We start from the raw sequence: 12973 nt of genomic DNA on the forward strand, positions 1-12973 counted from the left end.
AAAAAAAAAAAAAACCAGAATATCTCCAACTCCGCCTCTCTGCCCAGAACGCTTTCCCCCAGCTCTCCATCCACACGGCTCCCTCGCTTCTTTCAGGTCTCTGCTTAAATGTCACCACGTCACTGAGGCCCTCCCTGACCATCCTATTCATGAGCAGCCTCCCTTCCTGACACAGGGATAGCATAGTGCCTGAGGATGTTACTGGGTTGCTGGGCGCTGTTGACCCTCTCTGTGCTTCAGTTCTCCCATCTGTAAAGGGGACTAACAGCTCTGTTGTAGGGTTGTTATGAGGATTACATGAGTGTATGTGTGTGTATGGACTGTGCTTTTAGAAGAATGCCTGGAACTTAGCGTAAGCACTACATGTTAGCTCTGAAAATCTAAAACAACTGAAACCAACTTGTCAATTAAGCTATTACCTAACTTATTATATTTAATGGCAAAACTTAATTTTGTTAACTCATTAGGTGACAAAAGTTGACCTAAGCTAACATGAGGCTACTTGTAACACCACTAAGGATGTTAATAGATGGTATATGTGTCATATTATGTTCCCATGCTCCAAATACATCTTGTCTCAAGGATTTTGAGTAAAGGACTGTGCACCTAAATTATTCTTCTACTTTATTTTTCTCTAGAGCAATTATCACCGTTTGATACATATAGACTTGGTTTTTGTATAATTCTCACCATCATAAAGTCAAGGATTACATTTTATTATTGCACTCCCTGCACCTGGAAAAGTACCTGCTACATAGCAGGTGCTCAATAGATACATGCTGAAATGAATGGTTAAATTTTATGATGCCCAAAATACAACACAGAACATTTCTTAGATAGCAGGAAGATTATTTCATGGAAGATGGTGATCAGTTAGTTGTTCTTTAACTCAGGAGGGAAGGCTTGGATCCAGTTCGTCTGTGTGGCAGTGGAACACTTGGTTAATGTGATGTTTAGTCCCTGCATGTTCCTCCCCTCCCAGGTACCAACCTCGTGCTCCATTCTTCCCTGACCATCCACAAAGGCTCAGGGTATCCATGATCAGTTCCAAAGAGAACTCCAAAATACACCATGTGTACACCGACCTTCTGAGTGCAACATCGCCAATAAACAATTCCACTCGACCGCCCCACTATAATAAATCAGTCTAATCGAGTTGACCATTCTCCCACCGAAACCAGTGTCATTTCCTGACTTCTCTACTGATGACGATGACCATCCCCCATCTCCCTACCAGCCACACCCCAAGCCCAGGACTCGCCTTTGAAGCACCTCCCACAGTCAATTACGCACAAAGTCTAGGCAGTGCTTTCACTGGTACGGCCTCCATCCTGGCCTTCGTTCGATTCCTCGTTAACAAATCTGTGCTGAGCGCCCCTCCATGCCAGGAACTGGGGGGCACTGAACAAGACAGAAATGGGCTTGGCTCAGAGGTGAGAGGGGAAGCCAGCGATCACACAAGCAACCACGCTGAAAGGGAAACAACACAGACCATGCAAGAAGCCCAGGGCATATGGACACCCTGCCTGGAACAGAGTAGTGTCATGGCTAAAATAAATAATATGTGCACCATGAGTTGTTGGATAGATGGACACCAGGAGGCTGAGGAAGCAAGGAGAGTTTCAGTGACGTTTAAGCTGAGAACTGAAAGTCAGTGTAGGCCTTGCTGGGTGATAATCTACTTATGCAGAATGGTCAGAAAAGAATTACACTGCAATTACATAACACATACACAACCAGCTGTTTGACAGAACCTCTGTGGTCGTAATGCAAATTCCATGAGAGCACGAACCTCTCATTCTAATGGTGGGGTAGGTAACACGGAGGGGCCACACGCACTGGACTATCACCAGTGACCCTTGTGTCAAGACTGTGCCCTTCCACTTCCAGTTCTTTCATTACACTTTACCAGTGAATTTCCCGCTCTGAACTTAAAGGTGAACTCTTCTGCCTGTGGGTCAAGTCACCAAGCGTGGCACCTCACAGCCTCGTAGCTGCTGTGCAACGAGGCGTCTGAGGCTCAGAGCGGTTAAGAAACTCGTTCACGGCAAAAGGCTCGTTCAGGAGTAGACAGATCGTCTCGTCCAGGACCGTCTGATGATGTAAAGCTCGTGCTCTGTCCTCTCTACAAGGTGAGACAGGACAGTGAGCTCCCAAGCACACGCACAAGTGTTCTTAAGGATGTGCAGGGCGGAGAGACCGGTAGAGGCTGGCAAAGCCTCCCCGAGAAGAGGCCAGCCCTGAGCACAATACTGACGAGATGAGCAGCAGCTGGAGAGGCAGAGGAAAAGGACCAAGGCGTCTGGAAAGGGGACTCCGTGGGCTGCTGGCAGGATGACTGCAGGGGCAAAGGAGGCCAGCCCGGCTGCTGCTGGCAGTTCCCGCAAGGAAGCACAGGAGAAGCAAGGTGGAAATGGGGTGGCCAGGGTCTGAATGCCAACGGGGGACTCCAGACTTCAGTGTACAGGAAACGGGCAAGGATTCTGAACATGGGACGATGAGGAAGACCCGCGTCTCTGAAAGATGAATGGTCATGGACAGCGAGGACAGGTGGCCTGGGAAGAGGACGACCTGTGCGGCGGGACGGCAGACAGGCAATCATTTCAGAAGTCCAGGGACTAGAAAAGAAAACTTTGAGACATTTGAAGGACGAGTAAGCTTTGATAGCTATTTCGAAAGCATCCACGTGCCCACCTCAAGAATACAGTTGATCGCTTTCTACTGAAATCATTTCTGTGTCTGGCTTCTGACATCTCTGAGATTCTGAGCATCTCAAAGGCAGTACGTAAATCTTCTTATTGTTTTATCCCGAGTGCCCGGCATCCACAGGAGGAAGGACCTCGGTAAACGCTCCAAGGAAGGAAGAGCACAAGAGGACAGCTGGGCTTCAAGCCTGATGAGAGTGGGCAGGTGCCTCTGGGGCAAAGGGGGATGACGGGAAAGGAACCTCCTTCTAGATAGACAAACTCGGTTTGGGAGATAAGGTTGGAAACAAAAACAAAAACGAAAGGAGTTACTAGTAGATGTCACTTATACTTGGGATCTGTACCTTCCCTTGTTATGAAAGGGCTGGAGAGTGGGCTCTAAGTATGTTCTAAATTGTTATAGAAGTTACGTCTCTCAGGTATCCTTTCATAAAACTGGAGTGCTATGGGGGCTTTTTCTCTTTTACATAACAAAGAAAAATGTGCTGCAGTTTCTTTTGACCTAACTGGTCTTCACAGAAAACAGGAGCACTAAAACCGTATCTTAATTAAGAGGCATTAGAAAGTAGAGTTGAAGAGTGCCAGTCGTGGAGCCAAATGCCTGGGGTTCAAATCCTGTTTCTACCACTTACTACTGTGTGACCACGGGCAGCCTTTTCAACCACTCATTTCTCCAAGTCCTCATGGAGCTGTTGTGAGCGTTCAATGAATAAACGTACATAAGGCATTTAGAACAGTACCTGGCATGTCGAAATCCCTGAATGAATCTTACTTGTTATCCTTTAAACATCTTGGCAAGTATAGTTTTTGGTCTAGGTGTTCCAGAATAAAATTAGAAGCCACAGATTCACAAAGACAAATTTCAAATTCTTCAATTAACTTCCAAGTTATAATTAAGCCAGTCAGTATTACAGCAGACATTCACAGTACAAAACCACCACCAAATATTACATGAATCAACTGACAGTAGATGCTTTCTGGACTTAAGTGCAAGAATACAGGTGCACCTGTCTGAGAAGATCTATTCTGAAGGTATCTGAATCTGTTTTTATTCATCTAGCTGCATGGACTCACTCAGATTCTCCCTGAAAGCCCCATGGGCTTTCTCAGCTCTGTGCCCTTCATCCCCTAGCCCCTCGGCTCAGATTCCCCTCCCAATCCACCTGGTTTACTTTCAGACCTACCTCGAGACCTACATGAGATACCACTTTCTTAGCTTTAGCTGGTGGTCTCTCACCCAACCAGACCCTGCTCCAGTCAGAAAATATGTTTCTAACACTGGTCCTTACACAGCGGAACGACGAGGGGCCAGCGTCGTCTCTCCCCGCAGCCCCTGCACGGCAGGAGCACGCCTCGCTCTTTTTCCCAGTCGTGCTCCCAGGGCTGACCACACACTGTCGTTAAACTATGAAACTCAGCCCGTAGAAAAGGATTACTCATGGGGTTAACTTAATCTCAGCCTCCCTTAGTGCCCTTAAATCATAATCAGTAAATCTCATGCAACTTCTGTGAAGCACATCTATCCTTTTCACTCTACTTTGAGGAAAAACAATCCCCAAATTGTCTTTTCCAGGGAAAGTAAAGAGAGGCTCAAGACTGCAACACAGGACTGGAGACTCGAGACTCCAGGCTGCGGGCTGGCCCTATGGATTCTGGACTTTGAAGCTCCCACAATCACGAGTCAATTCCTTAAAATAAAAATACCTCTCTGTGTATCTCATCTACTGGTTCCATTTCTCTGGAGAACGCTGACTAACACGGCAGCGCGAGAGGAATCGTCCCTCCCTTCCGAGGACCCAACGTTTCCATTTCCATCCTACAGGCCAGCCCCGCAAACAGCCTCTCCTCTCCTTTATCCCTGGGTCTCCGGCACCAGGATTTCCATCTCTAGTAACCCTCGAAGACCCACAGTGAGCATTCTTACATAGAAGACTTCGACACTGGCATCTTGGAGGAAAAGTCTACCCAACGGCAGGAGGGGAGTAAAAGAGATCACTTCTGATCACTCCGTGGGGATAAAAGGTGAGCTGCACGCTTCTGAATGCTTAATTTCTTGGGGCACCTGTTTTCTCAGCCAAAAAACCCATGATGCAGACAAGACCACTTTTCCCCAATAATTGATATGTTTCTTTATATTGCTCTGACCCTATTTTGAGAAAAAACATTCTGCTAATAGTTAAGAGGATTTTAACCAAAGTTGGAAGAATAGCCTTCAAATTCAATTCAACATTCCTGCGAAGTGGTATGATTTCAGTAAGAGCATTGATGAGTATAAAAACATAATATAATGGGTAGAGAATCTGTCAGATCTGATTGAGGGAAATGTCACATCATTTCAGGTACTCAACACAGAGCAAAACAACAAGCTTTGTAATAAAGTAGCCCTTGGGATGTATGATCGCCTACCACTCCGCAATGCTTCCAATGGTAGCGCTGTAGAATCAGAAGCAAGCAGATAATTTCACTGAGTCCTATTGATTCATCAGCATATACAGGAAGCAAAGGTCACACACAGCATCAGGATGTGACAGAACCGGTATTAAAAGCCAGGTTTTTCTCCTTGCAACTTAGTAAGCTGGTTGAACAGACAGTTACTGAGCACATAGGTGAGCTGACACTGAAATGTGGTCTCTGAATATCCAGGTCCCTTGGGAGGCTGTTCAAGGATCCACGTTAGGCCCAAATTCATGTTTTTGTTGGTTAACTTTGTAGAAGACTGGGTAGTATTATAACTTAATTTCTCATCACTTGAATTCAGGAATACTGGTAATGATCTAGCTTTCTCAAGTGTGTTTTATTTAAAATACACTAGGGGGAGGAAGTAACAATCTCCCACTCACCAAGGCCCAAACTCCTCACCCACAGAGGGGTCACACGGCCTCCATGCCTCCGCTCTCCCTGGTACTTCCTATCTGTCTCAGGCAATGACTTCTCCACCCAGGGGATCTACAGTTCAGGTCTCATACTCAGGTAACCTACTCTTCACAGGCAGAAGTTTCTCTTTTTATAGGCACACAGCAAAGAGAAGGGCACTAATTCCCCTGGCCATCCTTCACAGCCTTGAGGGCAGAGCTTGAACAAGTGTAATGACAGCTCTCATGTCATGGGCTGATATGTCTCCAGCACTGGGCTCTGTCATTTAACTCTCACAATAACCCCCAAAGGCAGCCATCACTTTTCCCATTTTATACAACAGGAAAGAGCCTCAGGTTAAATAAATTTCCCAAGTTCACAGAGCTAGTAAATAACAGAATAGTCCGATCTTTAGGACCCAAGAGTATGCTTTCCCATTGTGCTATGGCTCCTCAGAAACGTCTGGGAAGCTCTCTCTCACATCTAACCTCCACCACTAACACTGTTTAGTCTCGGACCCGTATCCGGAGCCAGGGGCAAAGGTTAGCCACTAATTTCCGTAAACTGGGAAAGTAACTTGGTTGCTTCTAAGTGGCTCTTTGGTTGAAAAGTGTGTTCATGAAAGCTTTTAAACTTCCGTTTAAAAGTTTGTTCATCATTAAAGAAATAATTCTGGTCTGTGATACCTTAATTAGTTGCTACTGGCATCAACTGTGTTATTAAATTATGAAGAGATGCCTAATGGTCTCTGTTCAGACTAGAAGCCAGGAACTAAAGCTCTAGTCTAGCTCTATTTTATAGCTTGTTATAAAAACAGACACAAAAATGCTAATAGGTAGGGACTTTCTTATAGGGGGTGACAAAAATAATCTAAAATTGGATTATTGTGATGGTTTCATAATTCCGTGAATATACTAAATCATTAAATTGTAGACTTCAAACTGGTGAATTTTATAGTACGTTAATTATATCTTAATAAAGATGTTTAAAAAAAACACAGAGATTTGATTGCTCAAGTTTCACTTATCTAAGAAGAAAATAATTAAGGGATATTAATTTTACCATGTTATTCTTCTTCTGTATTTACTCCAAATGTCAATTTGCCTAATTCCTGTTTCTGAAGTATTAAATACAGAAGTAAACACAAACTTTATGCAAACCGTGTAAACATCTACGTTTATAAGTAAAATCAGGCAATGATCCCTCTTCCAAGGGATTCATGACGTGGGCCTACTTTAAACAAGGCTCATATGAGACACACACATACACACAGAAAACTAATGACAATCCACAAAGTCACTTTTTGGAACCCTATTCCGTACTCTTAGCAGGAGTTACAAATACACTTTAACTCCTCCCATCAGGAATGTAAGAACTACGTACCTTGTGACAAGGAACCACGCAAGTTGACTGAAGTCTGGAGAGGGTCTCATATATGTCTTAATATGTGGCATGGCATGGCTGCGGCCTGACGTGTCGGCTGACCATTTGCTAGTGACGGGAAAGACACACATCACTAATTAGAAAATGTAAATTGGTCATAGTCCTAGTATGAGGAAACTGTCTCAAAAGCAAAATCCTATCATCTAAAAAACAGTGAGTACCTCGTTCTCTGTGATATGACCTGTGATATCTCCTTAAACTGTATTCAGCTAACAGCACAACACATGTTCATTTTAGAATGTAGGTACGTAGAAGAAAAACTTACCACCACCTACAAAAAGCACTGTAACCTTTCGTATGGCCTTCCCATCTTGTAATGAATACACATACATACACATACATATTATTTCTATTGTGCTTTTAACCGCATCTATGCACATCTGGTCTCCTTGAAAGCAGGAACTGTGCTCCCGGAGCACGTTACGGAGTACAAGAGGCTCACCAAAGGCTTGTTGAAAGAATAAAATACAAAATGGGAAAAACACAAACAGTATGAATATCAAAATGGAATGTTGAAAGGCAGGGGAATAATTCAGAAACATTCCAGTCAAATGCTGATATTCATATATCTGAGTTTGGTCTCTAAGTTTCCAACATTTTTAGGACTAAGGTTCCATGGGAAAAAAAATGACCTATATTATGAAGCAACAATCCTTACTTATGAATATAAGAGGATGGTCCCTCAAGAAAACAGATTGCCTGCAAGAGTAAAATCAGGATTAGGTAGATTCGTTATTAGATTGTTACATTCACTTGTATGAAGACAATACTGAAAGGAGTTCAATTTTGAAAAATGTCCTCTGCAAAACCAAACATCTCCAAAAAAAGCATTAAAGAAAGGCTCCAGGATGAATGGCATACTGAATTAGACTGAAAGCTTTTTTTTTTTTTTTTTTTTTTGGCCTCACTGCATCGCACGTGGGATCTTAGTTCCCCGACCAGGGACTGAACCTGGGCCCTCGGCAGTGAAAGTGTGGAGTCCTAACCACTGGACTGCCAGGGAACTCCCAGACTAAAAGCTACAAAAATGTAATCTGCCTTCGTTTCTGGCGTCCAGCAAAATGAATGCTTGTTGAAGCAAGTATGAAACTAGAACTGGCCTAGAACACGCAGGACGTGCAGCCACCGCAGCCAGAAGAGGACGTGGGACACCCCGCTCACCTGAACACTCGGCCATTTGCTGACTGTTACAACAAGCCAAAGGCCACCCCGTGCCCTGGAGAGAGTGGCGTGGATTCTTCCCTCGGTAAGCCTGTGGTTTCACAGCGTATGAATGTGTAGACAGAAGGATGACATATTTTGGAAATATGGACGAAAACGCTGTTTATGTAAATTCGAAACTTCACAACATGTTCTTTTATTTACCTTTTTCTCTGTATGCCAATATTTGACTCTTTGGTATTAAAAACCATTTCCAAGAAATGTTTAGAACCTTGTTTTAAATGATTTCTATCACTAACATATGCAGATGAAAAATGTAGCTATATTATATAAGGTTCTTTTTTTAAAAAAAGTCAGACTGACAAATAACATTATCTTACCCTAAAGAAGCAAAGGCAGCATTCTAAACCTATTACTTACTGAAAATAGGAATGGAGCCAATTCTGTTTCTCCGCCGTCTGGATGCTATAGGGAAGAGAGCCCCCAGCTTTTAAAATAAGAAAAATAAAATAAACAAATGAAAATTACTGACTATAATTTGAGGATCCTTCGTTAAGAAGAAAATCTACAGCAAACAGTTGGAAGGTAAAAGAAAACCACTACTTATTTCATCTTATGGAATAGTTCTTTGAAAGAAAATGGCTAAACAAACCTGCATTGGGTTTGCTCTCTCAGTGGGGTTTCCTTTCTTAGGTATGCATGTCAAACAGTAAATGTTTACTATCTGAATAGAAAAAGGTATTTAATCACTGGGGTGGTAGTGGTGGTGGAAATTTAACATCTATAATAGCACAGATCTGAAATGTTAGGAAAGACCAGAGAATGAATCTCTGCCCATCCTGCTGTCCTCATGCAGGTGAGACACCCTTAGCCACATTTTGCAAGATGAGGTCTGGTGCACCTGTTTTTTGCCCAAGACCAGGATACTTGGGGGAGGGCACACTAGGATAAAAACTTGGTTCTCCTGCCTCCTTCACCTTTTACACTGATATTTCCAAATAGACTTTGTCCTAGCTACACAGATTCTTACAAATGAAATAAAAGGATCACTAAATTAAAATGTTCAGTAAACAGTTACATTTTTAAAAAGGAATTCTAAAAGCCATAGTCCTACAAAGAGAACAAAGATACAGTTCCAAGTGGAAACACAATTAGTAGCCAATTTTTGTTCCTCTTTGAAAGGAAGAAAGTTCACTGTAGATTCATCAGTGACTTACCAAACATGTTAGAACTTCTCCATAATAATCTATATCCAAAGAGGGCTTTAAATTTCTGACATATCGAATAAGGCATGTTGTATCTCCCACTACAAATTAACTAAGAACATAGCTGAGGTTTCAAGGACCAGTTACACAATAGCTTTATTGAAAATACCAAGTTCTTGCCTACTAAAAAACATGCTTTGAATGGATCTAGCCTATTAGAAGTACAGAAAGGAGAAAAAAAAAAAAAAAAGCAGCCAAACAAACCAGAAAATCACCATGTCCCTGAGTCTCAGTGAAGTAATTTTAGCTTGCTGTTAAAAAGCAACAAATGGGCTAATACTCTCCAAACCCTACTGAGATTTTCCTGGCAGGGTCACATGTAGTTTGATAAGCAATGAATGGACTAAGCTGGTCTAATTCAGAGCACTCTGCTTCCAGCCATAAGCAAATGCCAATCAGACTTCCCCTTTTTCCAAGGCATTACCCTGTTTGGGTTTCTGGATAATACCTCCTTAATGCACTACCTGGGAGGCTGCTGAATTCTAAATAAGTTTAGTGCCCAGCACTGACATAAGGGAAATAGAGGAAAAGACGGAAAGATGTCTACAAAACAGTCCTAGGATTTACAGATGAAGCTCTTGCAAGACGAGATATATCAACTGGGTTATACCAAAGGTTTCATCTCAGTATTCAGCGTAAGTTCCGGACCTTCAATATTATCTGTATCTGGGATTCAAATCTGGAAGAACCACACAGTACTTCGGGCAGGGGGGATGCGGGGAGAGAGAGGTCGGAGAAAGGAATGACACACAGCTGTAGGGGAAGCTGGTTTTATCCGGACGTCTTGTCTGGACAACCAATCTGCTGGTGGCAGAAGTGAGAACAATCTTACTGGTAAAAATATCAATCACTCAGAGCATTATTGTGAGGATTAAACAACACACAAACTGCCCAACTGCATGGCATCATCTTTGGACCACAGCACTGCTCAATATTACCTACTTTCATGATCCTTATCTAGTTAAGAGAGAATAATCTCTAAATTTCTAACCAACACTTTTCTGGTCTCAAGGAAGAAGGCATTTTTATTACTTGTTTTAAAAAGTTTACCAGGGCCATGTATAACTGAATCACTTTGCTCTACACCTGAAACTAACACAACATTGTAAATCAACTATATCCCAGTAAAATTAAAAAAGAAAAAGTTTACCAGGGCATTTATGAAATATACACACACAAAAAATACAATCGGGACAGTTTCCCCAACAATTACCTGGATATCCTTCTAAGCTGGTTCGCACGTTTTCCACTGAAGGATAGATCTAAAAAAAAAACAAAAAACAAAACACTTGGAATGTACCACGTTGAAGAACTATTTGTTAAAAGGAATGAAGATTCGTTTTTAAGAAAATGAAAATCTCAATTAGAAATACCTAAAGACTTAGAAAATGTGCTTTAAATTTTAAACAAGTTCCCATCTTCCTGAAAAAAATTAAACTTCTAGTAATTAAACTACAGAAAGCATTTATAGTCAATGAAAGAAAATTACATTTCCATTTATTTTTTTCCCTCTGAAATGACAAATTAACACAGAATTGAATGCAAAATTATTAATTCAAAGGTCTCTAAATTAATAATGCTTGTAATTCTGCTGGCAATGATTTATCAAGTATTTTTTCCCTTGGCTTGACGACCTGAAGGAAGGAATGGAGAATTCGCCGTCTAGTCTGCGGCTGAGATGGAGCTCTGAACAAACCAGCAAGCTCCCAGCACCGAATGATATTAGGGCCACTTGATTACAAATGACTATGCTAATGTACTGCTGTTCCCATCCCCAAACCACGGAATGAAACATCTCTCTATGACAAAGAGGACTTACTTGATTCTTCTCCTGGACCAGAGGATAAGAACGGTGACCTCAAGGAGGAGAAGCACTCACCAGATGAAGAGGAACAGTACTTCCTGGGGTCCTGCTTTCCTTGCCAGGTGTCACCAAGCTCTCTTTAAACTCAGAACACAACCATTTTGATTCATCGGCCCCCATGGAGCCAACGCTTGAGAACTGACCTACTATAGGCCAGGGCTCTGCTTTAGGTACGGATGAGGCATGCTCTTTCAGAAGCTGTGAGAGAATAAAAACGAATGCTACCGTCACTCCAAACACGTGAACAGAAATGCTGTGACAACTCAGAACACGGGTTTCCGCCCTTGGAATGCCTCGTTCACAAGGAAAGGCTGAAAATATTAGCGACCAAGTTCATACCCATGGGTAGTTTTTTTTCCTTCTTTGGGAAATATTTTTAAATACTGAAGATATTTTATTTTAATGGAGTAAGTGGACACAAGTATTCTTCTTCCAAAATTCTTTGATTTGTACTAAAAGCAAAAACAGATTAAAAGAAATAAAAAGAAGACCCATTTTAGTAGCGATGTCAGATAAAGCACCAACCTGCCATACGAAATTAGATTTCTGCCTTGAAGTTGCAATGGTTTAACATACCTAAACAATACTAGGAGGTCAAGCTACTGTATATTTTGACTCGTATCATTTGAAAGAGGTTTAACTCTTGGGATCTAGGCAGCTGTGAGGCTCTGTAAATAAAAGGGAATATATTTACATATCGATACATACTACCATAAGCACTGCAGAAGACTGACCTGCATTTCCTGCTTTGTCTGATATTTACGCAAAGCTGCAGAAACGATTCAGAAAATACTGGGAAATTTTATCCATTTAAACACGTACCGAGGGTCTTCCTAGAGGCTGGAGATGGCAACAACAAAAAAAAGCCGCAGTTCCTGCCCCAGTGGAGCTCATATTCTGATGGATGTATTGTTTAGTTTATACGTACTATTTTCCTTACCACAGAGTAGGGATTAATATTTATAAACGCACTTCCCCAAAGAGCCCAAATAGTTCTCAACTTCCACCCTGGGTGCAGCATGGCATAGGAAACAGGACTGAGCCAACAACAGGACTCGGCTTCTATTTTGGGCTATTCTGGGCTCAGTCCTCGATCAGGTACGTGGCCCTAGCCACGGCCCTGGGCTTCTCTTTACACCTCAGTGGAACAGACGTCTGATCACCCATCTTCCTTGGAACGCAGCTATGATGCAACACGGGTTCCTGACAGTGGAAAGTGGCCGCAAACTCTAAGATGCTACTCCGCTTCCAGTAAGACTGGGATGCTGCACGATATGTGCCATCACCGGGCCGTTCTGAACCACCGGCCCACAGGCTAATACACACCAGTGCTTACCCAACACTCAGCACGTGCCTTGCATTCATTTCCTCATTTAATCCTTACGCAATTCTGTGAGGGAAGTACTGTTGTTATGCCCATTTTATGGATGTCAAGAGGGGTTAAGGAGCAAGTCAAGGTCACATGACTTGTAAGGAGGTCAGGATCTGGCCCCCGGTGTGGGTATCCGCCCACAAAGCTGTGCACTTAGCCAGTATGTGGGACCCTCTCCTCCCCAGGTCAAGACAGAAAGATGGTGGCTTCGAGACCTTGCCCGCTTTCAGCTGTGGTCTCACTTACAAAAGGAAATTAAAGTGAAAAGTTGTCATTGGCCGGGCGGAATTCTCACACAACGTAAATAATT

The 12973-nt window shown here is 42.6% G+C and overlaps 1 protein-coding gene and 1 long non-coding RNA gene across 8 annotated transcripts in view; both read right to left on the reverse strand.

The window, feature by feature from the left end:
* Window positions 1-12973, reverse strand: part of TDP1 (tyrosyl-DNA phosphodiesterase 1) — an 87740-nt gene that overhangs the window by 47326 nt on the left and 27441 nt on the right. For all 7 annotated transcript variants that reach the window (XR_014260958.1, XR_014260959.1, XM_082451303.1 and 4 more), the window contains exons 10-13: window positions 11307-11489; window positions 10641-10689; window positions 8583-8649; window positions 6942-7049 (exon numbers count right to left, since the gene is read on the reverse strand). Coding sequence is in view for 5 of the 7 variants with exons in the window: in XM_082451303.1 (XP_082307429.1) it covers window positions 6942-7049; window positions 8583-8649; window positions 10641-10689; window positions 11307-11489 (407 nt within the window). In the remaining 2 variants the exon portion in view is untranslated. The remainder of the gene's footprint in view (window positions 1-6941; window positions 7050-8582; window positions 8650-10640; window positions 10690-11306; window positions 11490-12973) is intronic.
* LOC309655810 lies at window positions 608-6935 on the reverse strand. Its single transcript, XR_014261014.1, has 2 exons — window positions 2695-6935; window positions 608-2571 (listed from the first exon to the last, which is right to left on the reverse strand). It is a non-coding gene; the product is annotated as an uncharacterized lncRNA (long non-coding RNA).

Source organism: Balaenoptera physalus (genome assembly GCF_965194825.1).
Source record: "Balaenoptera physalus genome assembly, chromosome: 2".
NCBI lineage: Eukaryota > Metazoa > Chordata > Mammalia > Artiodactyla > Balaenopteridae > Balaenoptera > Balaenoptera physalus.